The 20,510-nt window shown below is 32.5% G+C and overlaps 3 protein-coding genes across 3 annotated transcripts; 1 reads left to right on the top strand and 2 right to left on the bottom strand.

Annotated features, from left to right (window-relative positions):
* Window positions 1–262: 262 nt before the first annotated feature.
* LOC132740342 (cathepsin L-like) lies at window positions 263–5,814 on the bottom strand (the record flags this gene model as incomplete). Its single annotated transcript, XM_060728222.1, has 6 exons — window positions 263–572; window positions 1,790–1,974; window positions 3,086–3,178; window positions 4,124–4,224; window positions 5,009–5,138; window positions 5,698–5,814. Coding segments are annotated over 6 exons (726 nt in total), but the record flags the coding sequence as incomplete, so codon positions are not given.
* Window positions 5,815–5,941: 127 nt separating this feature from the next.
* LOC132740340 (crustapain-like) lies at window positions 5,942–9,275 on the bottom strand. The gene is made up of 4 exons (XM_060728219.1): window positions 9,120–9,275; window positions 7,369–7,503; window positions 6,278–6,383; window positions 5,942–5,995 (listed from the first exon to the last, which is right to left on the bottom strand). The coding sequence occupies exons 1-4, from the start codon at window positions 9,131–9,133 to the stop codon at window positions 5,957–5,959; spliced, it is 294 nt and encodes a 97-aa protein (XP_060584202.1). The 5' UTR covers window positions 9,134–9,275; the 3' UTR covers window positions 5,942–5,956.
* Window positions 9,276–10,269: 994 nt separating this feature from the next.
* Window positions 10,270–20,260, top strand: LOC132740339 (transmembrane protein 115-like). The gene is made up of 3 exons (XM_060728218.1): window positions 10,270–11,016; window positions 11,823–11,996; window positions 14,160–20,260. The coding sequence occupies exons 1-3, from the start codon at window positions 10,313–10,315 to the stop codon at window positions 14,320–14,322; spliced, it is 1,041 nt and encodes a 346-aa protein (XP_060584201.1). The 5' UTR covers window positions 10,270–10,312; the 3' UTR covers window positions 14,323–20,260.
* Window positions 20,261–20,510: the final 250 nt, after the last annotated feature.

Here is a 20,510-nt window from a genome sequence, read left to right as displayed (position 1 = left end):
GAGGGACAAAAAACGGTCTAAGCTTAATTTTATTTATTTTTTGATTCCAATTATATTTTTGAGATAAAGTGTATAGGTCGCTCAATTAAATACGTTTCTATATACATTGAATGTTGTTTTTGGAAACCAATCAATATATTTTATTCACTAGAACAAATTAAAAACGTTGCCTGGACTTGGTTTTCTGTCCCGCGTAGATCGCTAATATCACGTGATGTAAGTTACATAATAGGTCAAATGACAAAAGAATACTGAAAACATATCATCAACCGTTGATTTAATACTAAATACTTCAAAACAGCGACAAAAAGACAATTAATTGACAAATTCCTGTTAATCACTAAAATAAAGGACAAATAATTTTTAAAAGGATGTTTTAAAAACATAATACATGTATTTGTTTATCAATTAAATATCAGAATGTTATATCAGAACATAGGCCACAGAAGCTGCCACGTTTTTTTTTATTCTGCTAAACAATAGGATAACTTGCGAGAGTTGCAATGCCACATCTGTTGTTCTTGTTCCGAATCATCTTCATGTATCCATTCATTCCCCAGTATGTACTCCAACTGTAGAATAGAGGCATTATAAAAGTTACAGTTACAAAATATAGGTAGGAATGATTATCCAATGTTTAAAGGACTAATGCATAAGCTTTCATGTCTTAGAAATGTATTGTGTACATATTGTTCTTCTTGCAAAGTGTAAACATTATACATATCGAATAAATAGTTTAAACCAAAGGACTTAATTCAATGTGATCCAAAAGCTAAAAACATAAAAGTTTGAAATTCTTACAAAAAAAATAACAAGGTCACTATAACGGAAAATATTTCCAATGTGTACAGACATATATTAAGGATAGAATATCTGGAATATACTAATTAGATTGATGACGGTGATTTGTTTTATTTTTGACCAGATCTGAGTTTAAATCGTTTTTAAATTATTACACTAGAAAAAAACAGAGTGCGCAAATGATCTGAAATAAATGGAGCGGATTGATATTTACATCAAATAGACCCAAAAATCGTGAAAAAACCCAACTTATTTCTAGTGACCCAATGCCATATAACCTCAGTGGAGTTCTTTTTAATATTATGCGAAAATGTTAAGGAGACTCTACTGAACTTAAAATATGTTTTCTAGATTTATAAACCATTTTATGAACGCCTGAACCATCAACTTGTGTACACATTTTATTATTTACTCAATCTTTTTTTTGCCAGAATAATCATGTTTATTGTGAAAATACGTTTCTTAAACCTATTTCTGTAGGAACAAATATAATCCTACACATTATTTTACTTATGCAAAATAGCCATAAAGTGAAAAGCGTTTAAAGACCCTGTAACTCAATTTTCTATGGTTTTATATCATAAATATAATGCTCAAATGAAGATTTATCAATATTGTAAGTTCCAAAAAAAGCATTATTTGTAAAGATATTACCGAATTTACATTTCATGTTAATAAATGGTGGTAATTAGAAATTTATTTTTTATAAAGTCTAAGTCAATAAAAAAATGAATGCATATATTTTAATGATTACATATGATGTGCACAAATACTTGCAGTACATATTTTACATATTCTTCGATGTTTGAAAATTGTTTTGCATAATCATATACATATATAAAATTTCACTTAAGTGTCGTAATATTGCCTGCCCATATGGTCTCTTTCCGGCGGCGAGGGTAAAGAACCCAAACGCACACATGGTAACAACCTTGATTACAACATACATGATCTATAAATGCTGCTGCGAAAACATATCTTATCCTACCTGTTCTTTATCAACCAATAATCGTTTCCATCACTATCTGAACCGTATCCAACTATCAACATGCCATGGTTTAACCTAGTTGAGCTGCACCAACTATTGTCAAATACTCCGTGGGAATATAGCTTGAATAGAAGCCCGCTGGCGTCTACGCCCACGGACACCGGTCCAACACTTCCGACCGCTATCTTAGAAAATAAGGTATATTGTTAAAGGCGCATTATGCCTCAGAAATCCATATTTTTCAAATAATTTTGAAATGTCAAAAATGTGTTTAATAATATTTTAATAATGGATTAAGATCATGTTAAATGATTTACAACTGAAAAAGTAGCGCTGAACATGCAGTTATGTGTCGTAGAGGTAGCAAAATGTAAACAAAATAGAATTTGGACTTCCATACAAAATACTTATTCACAATTATACCAATTGCCAAAAGAACTAAACACACAAAAGATAAATCATGTATATAAAAAATGAGTATGTTTTTGGAAACTGTAACAAGATAGCAAGATTTGAGAGAAAAAAATGATATTACAATGTCTCAGAAATGCTATCATTTTCATAAAAAAAATACTCTTTTTTATATTTCAAATTTGTATCTTGTCACAGTATTCAAAAAATGTGTCATATAAACTTTTGCTGATTTTCTCATGTTGGTAATTGGTATAATTATAGTAGATTAGTATTTTGTATGGAAAGCAAAATACCACTTCGTGTACATTTTGCTACCTTTAGGACACGTTGCTGCACGTTCAGTGCTACTTTCTTCACGTGTTAAAAATCTAAAGATGCAAAACAAACTAAAGATGCAAATGATTGTTCATGTACATTGCAAATAAGTATATTTTTAGAAACTGTAACAAGATTTCAAAAAATAAAACAAGTTTTTGAGAAATAAATTGATAGCATTTAAGACATGTAAGACCGTTAAAAAAGGACCATTGCTAATTCATTGAGAGTCTCTTGCAATTACGCTTTCGAGTTAATTTCATACTATTTTACAAAATATAGTGTCAAATATTTATCTTTACTTCACATGTAATTAGACAAAAAATGTGTAACTCTCGATCATTATTCATCAAAAGAATACTCGTAATAACCGGGTTTTGACGGAAAGGGCCGATTAACCATGAGTAAAATTTTGTGGTTAAGATGCGGCAACCCTTAAAAAGAATTTATACTAAAATCTAGAATTTACGGAAAAAAAGATCGAATAGCTCCAACTCAGTTTTCTTCTTATCTATTATCACGCAGGAGAAAGCCGAGTAAAAAGAATGCACAAGAAGACAAACTCACCTTCAGTTGACATTCGTCCCCTCGTGGAAGTATATCTTGATACGATCGTACAGTGGCCCCAATTGTTGACTTGCTGAATTTACACCTACCAACCTTGATATCAAAAATATGAAAATAATGATATCATGATTATAATTTATAGCCGAACTTTTCAAGTGATTCCAGTGTAGCTTTCTATACATGCTTTTCAAATACAAAATGTATTCATACCGCTTTTGCGGCTCAAGACAACATATACTCGTATATTTTGACGTGACGTCATTCATTACAGAAAATTTTCTTAATTCAGCTATTCAATCCATTCAATATTAAACCTGAGCCTACATATTAGCAAGGTCTGTATTGATCACATATATGGCTTTAAAAGTGCAGAGAACTGCAAGATTTGTCACAAACCGTTACCTTAATACAAGTTATAAGGTGATTCAAAATTTTGTTAAATAATTTAAATTTAGGAAAGCCACAAATTGTGTATTATTTAGGAGAGTAAAAAACACACACATAAAAACACATATTGCGTGTTCTTGTTCTTAAATTGTCTAGTGTTTCCGGACTCAAATTGAAATGCCGATTTTAAGCTGGGTGCAGGGTGGAGGGGGGGGGATACTTACAAATCTTTGAGGAATATGGTTGTATGATAGGGTATTTTTTGCCCTATAGTTCTTGGGTAGAATGAGTATTTTATATGAGTATTTAAATCTGTATTTTATATTTTTATTACTTCCAAAGTTCCAATATGCCTACATGCGTACGTAGAGATATGTGTGTCGTTCTGGAGTCTGTTTGTACTAGCATATTAAAAACCCTAAAATATTCCGGAAACGGAAACGGAACTTGCATATATCATGTTACTTGCGATTCCCATACGACACCGTCTGATCATTCTCCATTGCTATTCAAACGGTACTTATTTTGAAAATTTTCTGAAAAAATGATAAATGGTCATGTACTGATTGAAAATGGACAAGCCTATTTAAAATATTTTAATGTGGTAAGGGTTGAAAATATGTGAGGTAAATTTGCGCATGCGCATCATACCTGTTCCCGATATGGATACGATTTCTCAGTATCAATTCCACTATTATCGATGATATATCTAAAAGCATGGTCCATCAGTCCCCCTTTGCAGCCTTTGTTTACTGAATTCAAAATTCAACAAAAAAATCTGATTCATCAATTACTGTGTAAATCTTGCTCGACATATTTGAAATGAATGACGGATTGCTATTAATAAGTTACTTTTTATAATGTAAGTTTGAATATACAAATCAACTTCAGTTTCAATTTAAAAATGTAACTATTTTATTTTTTTATTTTAATAGAGTACGTGTTTCCCTAATATTTTAATAGACATTATCGCAAATTGCGATAACAAATCGTTTAAAATCATGGTAGGTATAAATCTCGGATATTATCCAATCGAAACTATCACGAAAACCCATCATCGTCGTCATGCTATGCACTTTTCTCGTTCAATAACATCTGCAGAAGCATTCAGACTTACTGATGTTAATGCATGAAAAATCATAATAATATTGGTGCTTGATTTGAAAAAAAAAAAGAAATTTAATTTAAGAATGATGCCATCTTTGTTTATGGTTGAACATTACTAAATAATTTCCCTTCTATGTTATAAATGTAACAGTCTCCAAAACACATTTACGATAAATTTACAACATCGTCGGATTGAACGGTACACAGTCCATATACAGTACATATAGAATTGATGAGATAAATTGTCGCGTGTACCATGGAGCTAAATATACATGTGTACTGAGAATATATTTTTATATAATTTGTCAACAAGAAAAAACATCAAATGAAATTCGGTCGTGTAAAATTCATTTTCTGAGGATCACTTTATGGTTTTAAATAAACAACTATCATCAATTACTTATGAACTGATCAACAAGAAATACTTACAATACTTGGAGTTATCTGTACAGTCTATGATATTTTGTTCAGACAAGGATACTAAGTCTCCAGTTTTTATACAATGGTGGGCTTCTAGCGAACCTGTGCTTGAAAATGCATAACAGCTTCCACAACCACCCTGTTATTATCAAACAAAACAAACAAAAAATAAATTGTGAAATTCCAAAAGCAAATATCAGTTAGAGATACAATAATAAGCTGTTGAGATCAATTGAGGACACTTACATCAAAGCAGTGAAAGACACAAGGATTTCGCCTGGCGTCCTGCAAAGCGAAAGGCAAAAGCACGAATTTACAACAAAATGGTGACTTTGTCGTATTATTGTGCTTTCGCCTTGCGATCCTCGGAGCGAAATAACGGCAAAATATAAACTTTGTCGTATTTTTGTCCGGCGCCTCGTGGTGCGAAAATATGACAGTGCACAAATCAGCCACGAAGGGGAAACTGTCAAGCTAACTTACGTAACCTCAGTACATGGTTTTACTTTCAAATGCAGTTGGCCGCTCAGGCCTGAAATAATGCACGGAGGGGTCCCTGAAATCTTGCTCCTCCATTAAAGCTGGAAAGTCGCTAAATGACCTTCATGTTGTCGGTGCGACGTAAAATCCAGCCAAATGAAAAGCAAATAAAAATAAACAATAATAGTAAAACATAACATTACAAATTGTAACCAGACCTGGTTCTTGACTGGTGTGATGCAATTTTTAGCTCTCCAGTCGATTTCTTTCGGCAACGCCCCAGATATGTTACAGTTTGTGGGCAGGTCTGTCCTTAATCTATCCGAAGCTGTACAGACAAAGATGTTTAACTGACGTCACAATGTACGCCAACAGCACGTCGAAAACAAACAAATCAAGTACCTAATTAATGCGAAATTTTGTTACATTTATTCCTTTATATTTTATTGCTTGAAAAAATATAGAGTGAAAAATCAGTTAAAGGCCTATCATCTTCGACTCGTACTCTTTGTCTGTCTGAAACCAACCAAAACATTTGCACCAACATGACTGCTTTTCCTTATTGCTGTTTTGTTTATGTGTTTGAATAAAATACTTCAACGTGTACAATATAAGACTGTTTATAAACCTGCGAAATGATCTTATAATTTCAAGCCATTTATTTAATATAAGTATTGAAATATAATGAGGGGTACTGTTTTTATATGCACATTTTCAAACTGCATAATTCACTGACATTTACGTGATTATTTTTGTCATCACTGCCGTTGATGTTATTAAAGATATTAAAGCATTTACCAGGTCAGCAAAATGGTTTATTGCCAACCAGAAAGAGTGGTGTCCCTTGTCGGCAGCCATATTGTGTAAATGAATCGCCCGGATGTTGTCTGTAAATACTCCATATCTAAAAATATTGATTTTTTTTAAATGGTAATAATTATTGAATAAATCGGGAAGCACTGATATTAATCTTATGTAAGCGATGCACGAAAAAAAAAAACACGTTTCCATCAATGCTTGTTTTCATCTATACTTAGATCAAAAGTGGGCAATCAAAAACGATCTAGCAAAACTTGACTTAGAGAATCAATTTTCGTGGAAGTGCTTACTGGCAACATGGTCTAAATACATAAACAACCCTGAATAAGGACTGGTCTTCTTGGACAATAGAAGACAATTGTTAAATTTAATTGCAAAACCTTAGAGACCAATTATGGCCTATTTCAAGTTTAACGACTTTAGAAACCATCTGTTAATGTTGATATTCATTTCTTTTAATTAATGTACGTACATTAAAATATAATTTATTTTACATGGACTTTTCATGAATAAAGCAAATAAAATTGCAAGCTTTTAAGTGCAAAAAATTAAGAAGTTAATAGTTCTATAACAAAATATAATTGACAAATTTAAAGGAACCCCACCTGGGTCCAAAATCCTGAACCATTTTGTTTTCATTTCTTATATAGATCAGCTATGACACATAGAGGGGTATGCAAAAACTGATAATGTATAATGAAATCACATTGAAAAGGAAAATCGTATTTTGTGTTACTCTTAGCCCGATTTGAGTGAACGCTTTTCAATATTTGGTCATAGTTCACAAAGAGAAAAACTATTTTGAAAATAAAAACGGAGTGAGCAAATGTTTTGTAATTTGCACACAAATTATGGTATAGGCCTACATTAAATGAAAGATGAGTCTCGAAAAATTATTTCCAGCCCCGTAATGTCACAAACATCTAAGTGGAGGCCCTTTAAAGTCAAGCTTTCAACATAACCTGCATATGTATTCATACCAAATTCCTCACAGCGGTTACTTCCCTTTATCAGTACAGTGACGAAGAATTAAGGGGAGATCACTATTTCTAGATTGATTTCATACTAACCTGTACGTTTCCTCTATATCGGAAGAATATGTTCGGTTGTACTTTTGTTTGAACATGTTCCATTCTCTCACCAAATTAGCATGTTGTAGCGACAGGGTTTCTGCCACTAACAAAAGCATAAAGATACATCTGAACCTGAAAATTATATAAACGGAGAAATTTACAGACTGAGAAAATTTCAGACGAAGACAATTACAGACGGAGACAATTACATCCAGAGAAAAAATTACAGGCTGAGAAAATTACAGATGGAGAATGGGGAGGGTATTGCAGATGGAGACAATTAATTACAGACGGAGACAATTACAGACAGAGAAGATAACTGATGGAGAAGATTACAGGCGGGTAAAATAACTGATTTGAGAAAAAAAAGGCGGAGAAATTAACAGACTGACAAATTTACAGACGGAGACAATTACTGAATTACTGGCGGAGACTGAGAAAATTACAGACTGTGAAAATTCAGACGGAGAAATTTACAGACGGAGAAAATTACAGATGGAGACAATTACAGACGGAGAAAATTACAGACGGAGACAATTACAGACTGAGAAAATTACAGACTGAGAACATTTTAGACAGAGAAAATTACAGACCGGGAAAATTACAGACAGAGACATTTACAGACGGAAATTATTACAGACAGAGAAAATTACAGACAGAGAAAATTACAGACGGGGAAATTTACAGACGGAGAAAAATACAGACGGAGAAATTTACAGACGGAGAAAATTACTAACGGAGAAATTTACAGACGAAAAAATATCTGTTAGTCGATTATTTCAGATGAATGCAAATTCCGCCGAGGTGTAACGATAGTATTATTTTTTACCTTTTTACATATCGTCATTCGTTACGTTAGTGCAATAACTGATTAATTCCTATTAAAAATATAAGAACTTATTCAGTTACTGCACTAAGGTGACGATATGTAGGTTTGCAGTTATTTATTGTCCCATTTCCCGCAAAACCCAAACAAAAATCATTTAAAGGTCCATGATGTCTCAAACAATGTTACTATTTTTTTTATTCACATAATCTTCAGATTGTTGGTATCTTGTCATAGTTTCCAAAAAACACTCATTGCCTTATAGATGAACTATCATTGCTTCTTTTGCTTCATTGGCAATTGGTACAATCATAGTGAATAAGTGTGTTGTATGGAAGTCAAAATACAACTTTGTTTATATTATGCTACATTTACTTCACATTACTATACATCCAGCGCTACTTTCTTTAGCTGCCAAACAAATAACAAGCTTTAAACCCTTTATTAAAACGTAATTAAACACATGCTTAATATTTCTAAAAGAATTAAATAAATATGGATTTATGAAGCATAATTTGCCTTTAATACAACAATAACAACAACAACAAAACAACATAAAACTCATATTGACCCTTCCTGGAAGATTAAAAGATTCTTATGTCTTCCCAGACTTTCCACTAGCCTATCTTTATTTTATTTTGTACAAATAAAGCAAATCAGTTTTAGGAAATGATAGAAAATTTTTATTTCTTAAATTTAAACATAGAGAAAATGAAATTATATGATATTTTACATGTTTAACTCCAGTTTAAGTTGTTTTTTTTTTGTTTTAATATTTTCAAGTATTGTTAAAATTATGTCTAAAAGGATGATTCAACGTACGATTTGTATAAATATCCTTAAATACAGACGTGACAAGTTAAAATTCAAAATTTCTTTAAAAAAGACTAAAAAAATATTAAAATCAAATATGATTACTTACATGACCATTTTCATCCTCTTAAAGTACAGTTATAACAAATCAATTATTAGTTATAGATGTAAGATCCTGGTGTATGAAAGGTCAAACTAATAAACATCTGTATACATGTATCAGACAATTGGGAGAGGGGGTGTTCTTCATCCTGTAACTCCGGAAACTCACGATGCGTATCTCCGGAAACGCCCGATGTATATTCCCGGAAATTGTTAATAGTTGGGCACGTGCATTTTATTTTTAACTGCACGGAATCGTGACAGTAGAATCAAAAGAAGATCAATATAGCTAGAGATACTTGAGTTAAAATGCATCGCATCCGCTTCTAAAGGCCGGGCACCACTAAATATACAATTATGATACATCCTTGGCCAGCGTCCTAATTGAAATACTTCAAATGTTTTTGTCATCCAGCCTTCTCCATTTAAACAGAATGATAATGAAATAATAAAGTTAATAAAGCAAGCCCAAACGAAGATGTGAAAAAAGTTAAGGACAAGTAATTCCGGAAGTATGGAGGAGTGGAATTCTATACGTGAAAATATTGAGAAATATTACCAGAATAATTTTGTTTTGTTTGTTTTATGTTGTTGTTTGTTTGTTTTATAAAAAGAAAAAAGGGTAAAAATATTGAAATTAGTACCATTGGCAAGCTTTTATTATCTATAAGCCTAAAACAATTACATAATCATGATATATTGTTTCACCTGGATCTAGTAAAAAAATCTTTTTTTTCTCTTCTTTATTTCTCTCCCTCTTAATTTTTATTAATATCCTATCAATTAAAAAGTGGCCTTATTTCAATCAATTTATGAACTTTACAGTAATCGCCATGTACCTTCATGTCTTAATTATTTTTTCTAAAGTTTTCTTTGAATTTAAAATTAAATACAGTACAGTGAATTGTACTACTTTGTATCGCTAAAATAAAAAAAAAAATCTTAAATAACGTTGCTTTTTATATGTTTTTCTTTCTTTCTTTAAAATGAGCGATACAACTTCTATGATTGCTTTCATAATTATTTAAAAGATAAAAGGGGGAAACATCTATGTTCAATGTTGTTTGTAACATGCTTAAATGTGCTAGAATTATTAGATAGAAATGGTGAAAATGAATGTGGGTTGTTCAACCAAAACTAAGTAGCAATAAACACGACGTGTGAATTTCGCAGGCACCGCATGACGTCAAAACAACCAACATGGCAGCCTCCATGTTTCAGCGAAATATACCAGTTTTTAAACAAAATGTTTCAGCAGCATTTGGAAACAGCAGTCTTGTTGTAAAGACAATTGCAGTTCTCGTTTGTTTTGGCTACTTTCTTTCGTTCATTCCCGGTGGAACGCCTTACATTACGGTTACACCAGGGTACGTCCTGCCCCCTAATTTCTGGATTTGGACATATTTGACCCACAGCTTCATAGAATTCCATTTTTGGGACGTTTTAGCAGACGTGTTAGTGGTGATTTTATGTGGCAAACTACTGGAACCATTATGGGGTGCAATGGACATGTTAATTTTCTTTTTGATTACAAATTTTTGCGTTGCCATAGTAACTTCATTTACCTATCTAGTGATATATTTAGCGACTAAAAATGAGGAGTACTTGTTTGAAACGTATATTCACGGCCTTGCAGGATATATTGCGGGATTCTCAGTCGCTGTAAAGCAGGTAATGCCAGACCATGTTCTGATAGCCTCCCCATTTGGCAAACTGCGAAATACACACATTCCATTGATTCTGGTAACGGTGGTGATCACGTTGAGGCTACTGGGTGCTTTGGACGGGCCATACCCTTTTATGTTCACATGGGGTGTTGTCATCAGTTGGATTTACCTAAGGTTCTATCAAAAGCACACTAATGGCAATAGAGGTGATATGGCAGACAATTTCAGCTTCGCCAGGTGAGACATTTTACGGTGTTACATATATATATGTATTGCTGAAGTTGTTGGCATTATTCTCAATCAGTTTTGAGCTTGTCTCTTACGAACAAAAGTTCAGCTTTTAAAACTGTGTCGTCAAAAGTACAAAAAAGCAAAATGTAGCCCATTACTCAAACATTATTATAAAAGCATTAACATGAAACTTTGTATACTTGTATGTTGTGCTTTGTTTGTCACAATGGCACACAGGGCACAGTTATTAGACAAAGGTCATTTTTGTGAAGTGTAAATATTTTTAGAGTTATGCCCCCTTTTAAACTTACAATTTTTATCAAAATCGCTTATCAAATTTGAAACTTGGAATACTTAAATATAATGACAAGGCACAGCTGCAAGTTGTTAGACATTTTCTTGAAATCAATAATTTTAGGAATTATGCACCTTTTTAACTTAAATTTGTTACTGAAAGTTGTTGCCTCTAACAGAGTTGACTAGAGTCTAACTCTATACATATCTAAGCACTAGCAGGTGAGATTGTTTGTAACAGTAACACCCAAGGTTAGCCAAAATCATCTTCCTGTTTCAGTGCCATATGATCTAAATTGTGTTGGTTAAGTCAAAAAAACAAACAAACCTTTGTAGGCTTAAATTATAACCTGTCATTCTTTTCATTACAGTTCAATTTTTCACAGGAGTTGTTAACATTTTTTGTTAGGGCTGCTGTTGGGATTATTTTTAATCAGTGTTTAAAAGTGTTTATATTTTATGTAGACTAATGTATAAATGCATAAACTGTATGTGTATATTTATTAAATCTTTTTCAGCTTTTTCCCCAGCCAGATGCAGCCAGTTGTTGCAGTGTTGTCAAACTCTGTGTTCTCTATATTTGTCAAATTAAAGATCTGCAAGAAACCCCAGCGACATTATGATGTCAGTTCCCCGACAACAATTACAATAACTCTGCCTGGTACAGATCCCCAGGACGCTGAGAGGAGAAAGTAAGTCAGATGACCTTTTTGATAGTCATTGCTATTCACGGTTGATTATTTTTACAGTAAAATTTTAGATTGAAGTTGTTTTTCTTTGGTGGAGGTGTTTGTAGTTTTCACTCCGAATCACGGCAGTAAGCCACATTGAATTTACCAGAGCACAGTTCAGTCACCACATCATTCCTGGGCAGGCTGTCAAGCAATTTACCAGTAATAGTTGCCACTTTCGCATGGAACTGAAAATTCTGTACTCTGTACATACAAGAGCAGAGGTACAGTGTGAATGACCACAGAAAAGATTTCATTATAGTCACAACGAAAGTTACCTGCACTGTCTGGGAATCGAACCTGGGTCGCATGATACACAGTCCAACGCTCTACCTAACCTTTTGAGCTAATTGGACAGCTTTTACCTTTTCACTCATCATTTATACTTGGGGGACATGTCAATTTAAGCTTCACCAATTAAAGCAGCCTTCAGCTTTCATTTTCTGTTGAAAAAACAATTTTGTGTTGTTTCAAACTAAGTATTTTAGTAATTTTATCTTGCAATATATAAACAACTGTTTTGAACAAATGAATCGTGCTAGTGAAATGTCTTTTGGGCTAGTGAATATTCCAATCTGGTAGTCCAACCAGTCTAGTGGATTCAAATCCGAATTTCTTACACTGTGGTTGTGTCTAAAACACTTTATTTATTTAAATACAGAAAGCCGAACCAGTAGATTTGTTTGTGTATTTTATCGTCTGCAAATTTCATTTTCCATATTGATTCTTTTGAGTTGACAATTATATGAAATGATTTTTCTAAAAATAACATATATATTTAACCTTTAGAAAAGCTGAAGGCTACTTTAAAGCAGCATGCCTCCAGATGAGCAAAAAATATATCAAGACAATCTAATGGAGAAATATGAAGATTTTAAGAAAAGTAAAAAATATTAAATTCATGTAATCAATATTTTATGCAATGAATGACAGTTGTACCATATTCCTACTTCATGACTATCATACTTTGTAGTTAGCATAATTAAGGATTGTGTTCGCATACTTTGACCTCTTTTTTGGTATCTAAGTTATTTCTAGGTGAATTTTAAAAGTACTGTTATCAATATAAACAATATCAATGTATAGTTGATATTTGTCTGTCAATCAATAATCAATAGACATTTAAAAAAATCAATGATATTGACTTATTGATTAAATGTCTAGAAATTATGAAAATTCACCCAAACAACTACACAAGGAGTTATCTATTTGTGACATTATGCCGTTTTTATATAGTGGAAATATTTCACAGCAATGATGACAAAAAAAAAATCGTCTTGAAAAAAAATTAATGCAACAAGACACTGTACAGAACATGTTTTTAACTGAAGTCATTTAAACAGGTATGAAAATGAATGACTGACAAGTAATTATAGGTAATTATAGATATATCAGTGTATCATTGATATTTGTCATCCGATAATTGATATATCGTTGATTTTGCACTGAATCAATGACAGCACTGTTTCAATGTGTATAATAACCCTAAATGTATGTAATGGGCTTGCCCTGCTTTGAGTTTTGGACCAGTTCATTAATGATTTTAGGGATGTCAGCATCAAAAATGCTAAATTTAACCATATAATAACAAGAAAACATTATTATTGTAAGGATGTTGTATTTCTGATGTTTAATATTCCTCTTTCACTTGAACATTATTTATTAGATTTATTTTACTTTGTTAATTTTTCAATTTGATTTGCCAGATATAGGAATTTTCCCTTTATACCTGAGAAATCAATAATTTTTCAGTTCTGTAATAGAAAGGTCAAATATGTGTTCAATAATGTTTTAATGATAGAGGATTAATTAATGATTAGAGCATGTTAGAGTTTTTTAACAACTGAAAAACGATGTTCTGATCGTGAAGTAATGTGTCATAAGGGTAGCAAAATGTAAACAAAGTAGTATTTTTGTCTTCCATAATAATATATTTTTATCAATTTCCAAAGCGTAACAGAGGAAAAAGATAGTTCATCTATATGGCCAATGAGTGACTTTTTGGAAACTGTTGCAAGATATCAAAAATAAAATGTTTTTTTGAGGAATAAAAATTAACAGCATTTTCGGGGCATAATGGGCCTTTAATCTTAATAATTTGAGGTGTTTTTTTTTCTTTTACAGAAACTTGGCCATAAAAGCCTTGAACGAGCGGTTAAGTAAAGCCAGTGAACCGCAAACAAGTTGGCCATCATTAGACGAAGACGAGGAAAAATCGGGCGATAAAAATCAATCGTCGGGAGACAGTCCGTCGTCATCATCTCCGCAGAACGAAAGCTCAGCATAGATTTAATAGCAGCACAGTTGACATGTGTATATTCAGCATAACTTTACGGACGTGCTCAGCATAAAAAAATTCACAGCTACCGTCAACATGGCTTTTATAGCATAAAATTTAAAAGCTGTCCTCATGGCTTTAACAGCAGAAATATGTATAGTTGTGCGGAGTGCTTTGCATAAATTTACAGCTGTAGTGTTACATTTAAAAAAAAAACACGTGACAAAAACAACTTTTTTCTGTGATACTCGGAAGGACAGTAAGGAAGGCCCAGGCAGAGGGCTTGGTACATTCTCATTTAATGTAAATGTAATACCTTTGTTCTCTATTCTGTAATTGTTTAAAAGCAGCACGCTTCCAGATTTTTGTCGATTTTATTTATTTATTTTTTTTTTTGTTGAAAACTTTTTTTTTATTTTGATTGGGAATTTTCTAGTGGAAATTTGAAGAGAAAAAAAAACATGTTAAGCGACACTCTTGGACTTTGTTCAACAGTTTTTGAAAGCAAGCATTATTGAGCAATGAGGGTAAAGTTTTATTGCTTAAGGAAACAAGTGGCTTGCCTCTGCTGTGGTATGAACTTGTTGGTAGCAATCCTTGGATTGCTGGTAGGACATGTTAACCACAGGTGCCATGCAGCCAGTTCAGTTAGCTATTTTTATCACAATAACTCTACACCATTATAATCAGATTTTGCTGGTTTTGGTGGTTTTTGCTGGTTTGAATACATTTCAGGTAATGTGCAAGTTAGTTGTGCCAATGCTAGCCCCCTATCCTACTGGTAGCTGTGTTTACTTGAATATAATTTATTCAACTTACTCATATGTTACACAGTTGTGATATCAGCAAGGGTGGCCTTCAACTTCACCTCAATGGCAGAGTGATTACGGTTTTTGGCTTGCCCTTCTCTCCTGTGGGTTCGAACTCCATCTGGGACTTCGGATTCTTTCATTTGAGGAAGCTATCTCGGCTAGCTAACAGAAGGTGGCTAGAACTACTCAGGTGCCTGCTTGTGCCTGAAATAATGCATGAAAAACTAATATCCAAACAAACAATCATCATATACAATGCAGATACAGGGTTTGTTTTTCTTTCTATAGCAGTGGCCGTTATAGGGCTGCTTCCTCAAAGAAAAATTCTTTAAAATCATGCAGTTTTCCCCCAAAATTGAATTTACATCAAGTTTTTTTCTTCCCCTTTTGCAAATATACCTAGTATTTTTTCCACAAAACTAAGGGCAGGGCTGCTTTCCCAACCTGTGATAAAAAGCCCCTGAGATACATCTATAGTAACATCCTCCCCTGCCAAAAATTTTCTATATAATGATGATTTAAATGAATAGTCAGATATTATTATAGCACCAATATGTAAAAGTTTTATTTCAGTTTTCATCAGGACTATAGAATTATGAGAGATTTTTATCTTATCTTAAACATATGATATATGATTATCAGATATACTTGTATGGACCCACAAAATGGCAGCCAGGGGAGGTAATAACTGCTATGTGAAATGCATCTATTTGTTTGCAATTAGAAAATACTCATTGTAGTAAAACTTTTCTGTTTCAATAACATACCAGTGATCTAACAGATGTTGTACAACATTTAAAACAGATGTTTATACATATATAACAGCTGTATATATATAGAGGATATTGAATAAGTGTAGGTTCAATACTGAATTTATTGAACAAGTTGAATAAAATAATATTTTGCAAGCCTCTGGCGATCATAATATTTTTTTATTCAACAAGTTCAATAAATAGAGGATAATGAATGAGTGTAAGTTTAATACTGAATTTATTGAACAAGTTGAATAAAACTATATTATGTGAGCCTGTACAAGGATATAATATTCTGTTTATCACATATCCAAAATAAAACTGTTAACAGCAATTAGTGAAATCATTTTTTCATTGACGGGTTTAAAGTGTGACGCTAACATTTAGTGCGTCTTTACGCTATGTTTGTATAATGCAAATAACGTCAGGTCAAAAGATATGCATGGCCAAGCAATACCATACTGGTTTTCAAAAGCGGCACGGGTATGTAATAAACATGACAACATGGTTCAGCGCACACCTGGTTTGATGAAAAAGATACGTGTTGCTGTATTCTCCAGTTGCTTGTCCAGTTACCTTATGTCCCAGGTGTGTGAGAGTGTTGCTTTAAAACTATGATTAAATTATCATAAAGATCACGTCAATCTGGATGCATGCTGCTTTAAATGTATGTTTATAATATGTACAGTAGGTATACGTTATTACTTTGTTAAAATGTTATGTATGAAAATATAGTATAATATTATATATATATGTTACTGGTATATTTATGTTCATGTAAAATAAAAACTGTTAATCCTTCAATGGTATACAAGGCAAAATTTGTACACATGTATCCTGATATAATTCTTAAAGGGACTCCACTGACGTTTTTTGACATCACAGGACAGGTACATCTATCTAATATATTTTTGAAATTAATGTTCCATTTAATGTAGGTCGAACCAATATTTTTGTGCAAAATTTCAAATCATTCACTCACTCCGTCTCCACAGAATTATTATTCTAATTATAAGAAATGACCGAAAATTGAAAAGAGTTGCAATGCTTTTCACTCAAATCGGGATAAGAATAGCATAAACAAGTGATTTTTTCAAGTATATTTCAGAATTACATATATCTTTAAAATATGCATATCTTTCTATTCTAAGTCCCGTAATTGACATGTGGAAGAAATTGAAATTTTATGTTTTTAGGCTTTTAGACCTCAGTGGAGTTCCTTTAACCCTTTTGTTTTCCCTAATGGATGAGACTTACTTACACTTTTGGAACTGTCCATTGTCAATTTTGGGTGTATATTTTGGTTAAAATTATGTAACTCCATCTTTAATTTGGAACAGTCCATGTAATGTTTTTAGGGATTTTAAACTAGAAAAAAATTAGAATAGCCGTGTGTGGTGTCAAATGGATGGCTCTTGTTTGAATTGCTACTTGGGGAGAGACCATGTGTCTTAATACATTTGTACCTACATGTTAACATGCAGTGGGGGCGTCCGTGGCTGAGTGGTTAAAGTCGTTGACTTCAAACCACTTGCCCCTCACCGCTGTGGGTTCGAATCCGGACAGGGACTTTGGATTCTTTCATGTGAGGAAGCTATCCAGCTAGCTTACAGAACGTCGGTGGTTCTACTCGGGTGCCTGTTCGTGCCTGAAATAATGCACGGAAGGGCACCTGAGGTCTTCCTGCACCAGTAAAGCTGGAATGCCGCGATATGACGTTGATATGACGTAAAACAAAAAAAACAATCAAACTAACATGCAGTGGTAGGTTTGAGAAAGATGACTTGGAAGTGATTGATATAATTTTCAAGAACTTGGTTTCACAATAATTATGCTTAAAAAATATATATGAGCCGTGTCACGACAAAACCAACATAGTGTGTTTGCGACCAGCATGGATTGGAACAGCCTGCGCATCTGCACAGTCTGATCAGGATCCATGCTGTTCGCTTACCAACTCTATTACAAGTTGAGAAACTGATAGCAAACAGCATGGATCCTGATCAGACTGCGCGGATGCGCAGACTAGTCTGGATCCATGCTGGTCTCAAACCCACTATGTTGGTTTTGTAGTGACGCGGCTCATATATATTTACAAGTTATAAAAATATAACTTAGAAATATATTTATCGTAATTTTTCTTGTACCACTTCTTAGTTTCATTCACTGCCTATTGCTCTTGTTTTAAAAAATTTAAAACTATTTAATTGGAGCTTTGTATATTAATCAATTACTCTAAAATTAAATATTTTATTATTTGAGCTGTTAGTAAAATTAATTATCAATTAAATATTAGATTTTTTTGCAGTCGCTGTTTTTTTTATAGAAAAAATCATGCTACATTAAGTCATTGTTTAGGTTATCACTAAGCAGGATGCTGATTGGTCACTTTGAAGATTTGTTTTCAGACGGACCAATCAGAAGGCTTCTTTTAAATTCTTCACATATCATTGATTGATTCAATTTGTAAAGAATTGTTGATAAATTTGCGAAAAAAACAAAAAACAACTTGTAACATATGGGGCATAATTTGTTCAAATGTATGGTGTTTTATTGATATGTTATGTTAAAGGCACATTATGTGTCTGAAATCAATAATTTTATAATAATTTTTATAGTTTAAATATGTGTTTAATTATGTATTAATAATGGATTTTGAGCATGTTAAATTACTAAAGAACATATTGCGAAAGTACAGTAATGTGTCGTAAATGTGGTAAAAATGTAAACAAAGTAGTATTTTGACTTCCATACAAAATGCTAAATGACTGTAGTTATACCACTTTCCAAAGAGCAAAAGATTTTTATCTAAATAGCACTTAAGTAGCTTTTTGAAAACTGTAACAGGATACAAAACAGAAATAAAAACTATTGCATTTCAGGGGCTTAATGGGCCTTTAAGCTATATATGTAAATAGTGTTTTATACCATAAATAATGTATGTTAAAAGTGCATTAAATATATATTATGTTTTTTGTTTAAATTTTTGGATACTGATTCACCTATGAAAATACAAATGTAGAAAGTTTATAAACTATAAAATCAGAATTTTTTTTTTACGAGGGATAAATATTTTCGTTGGTTCTTAAATTTGTGGACTGTGTATTTTTTCAGAAGGGTAAAATGTAAGAAATATGAAGCAAAATAATCTAACAGCAGACGTAATAAAATTTTTGTTGCATCTTTAATTCTTGGATTGACTTATTCATGGATCAATCATGAAAACCATGAAAATGAGGCCCCGAGAATGATAATGTCAATGATTTTGCAGTATCTGGAGAAAAGAATCATTAAGACCTATTTTGGCCAAGTGTGTGTCACTTTCCAATAAAATTGATTAAGATATTGACAGTTTTCTCCATTAAAAATCTTGGCAACTTAGAACTCTGGCTTTTCTGTTCAATTAGGGTAAAATAGAATATTTGAGTTGGATTTTCTCCTGACTTTGCCCTGAGTGTGTTGTAGTCCCAGTTTTGTTAAGTAAGCATTTACCTATAATTTACTTTTCATGTTTTATTTTTGGAATTTAGGATGAAATAAATTTGGAAGGGTATATTTTAGTGGTGGGGTTAGGGCGAGAGGGAAAGAACCAAAACTACATGTATTTAAATTGTGCTCCATTTATGGCCTTGAAGAATTACCCAACATAAGGCTGGGAGAAGACACTTACACATTTTGTAGCTTGTTCAAGTGTCACGTTTTCGTAATACTGTAGAACTTCGGTAGGTTGAATTTGAAGGGACTTGGTTAAAAACTAAGACACATGTATGTCTCGACCCGTGAATGAGTCTCAATTAAATGACAATATTTCGTATTTTCATTGTGAGAATATATATCAAAAGTACATACATGTATTCATGTATATTGTTTCAATATTTATCACTCAAACAAAGATTTTGTGCATTACATTTCAGTGCATTAGATTGAAAGTTGTCAAATACAATGCCTAAATTCTATTTTGTTGTTTTGGTTTCTTTAGATTATAACATGGGATAAGTGAATAATTGTTTTACTCATGATACAGAGTGAGTAAATCAAAAGTACATGTTCATGTATATCGTTCCTGTTTTTATCACTCAAACAAAAGGTTTTGTGCATTATGATTTCAGTGCATTAGAATTTTGTGCATCCATTTATGTGTCTTCCTATTTAATCTTTAATTTATTTAATAATCAAATTAACATTATAATTATAGTTAAGTAGTCATGATTATGTTGATGAAATGGATTGTCATCAGCTAATAATTTATTGTTGTTACTGGTTACTCTGCAAATGGGTTTTTTTGCAGGCTAATCCTTCAGTACAAACAAACTTTTCATTGAGCACTTTTGTTCGCAATAGATTAGTTAACCTTCTTAGATTTGAAGTTGTTTCGACCCCCAACCCCCAAGAAAAAAAAATAAAGTAAAATTAGCTGCGAAAAACTCATACTACTTTTAATCATAACATACATCATTTGAAGAATAGAGATACTTAAGAACTTGGCAAATATGGATTTTCCCATATATTTCACGAGTAGGAACAAACTTGTTAAGTTAAAACTTGTTAAAAAGCACATTGCGTCAAATCACTGTTGTGAATGGTGGTACAGGGTAAAAGCTATAGTTGTAAAGTGAAAGTTTGCTTGTACCTG

The sequence above is a fragment of the Ruditapes philippinarum genome, unplaced genomic scaffold, assembly GCF_026571515.1.
Source record: "Ruditapes philippinarum isolate M1 unplaced genomic scaffold, ASM2657151v2 ctg6880_1_1_1_1, whole genome shotgun sequence".
Classification (NCBI taxonomy): Eukaryota; Metazoa; Mollusca; class Bivalvia; order Venerida; family Veneridae; genus Ruditapes; species Ruditapes philippinarum.
The sequence above is the reverse complement of the archived record's forward strand: the minus strand, read 5'-3'. Positions and strand labels throughout refer to the sequence as shown.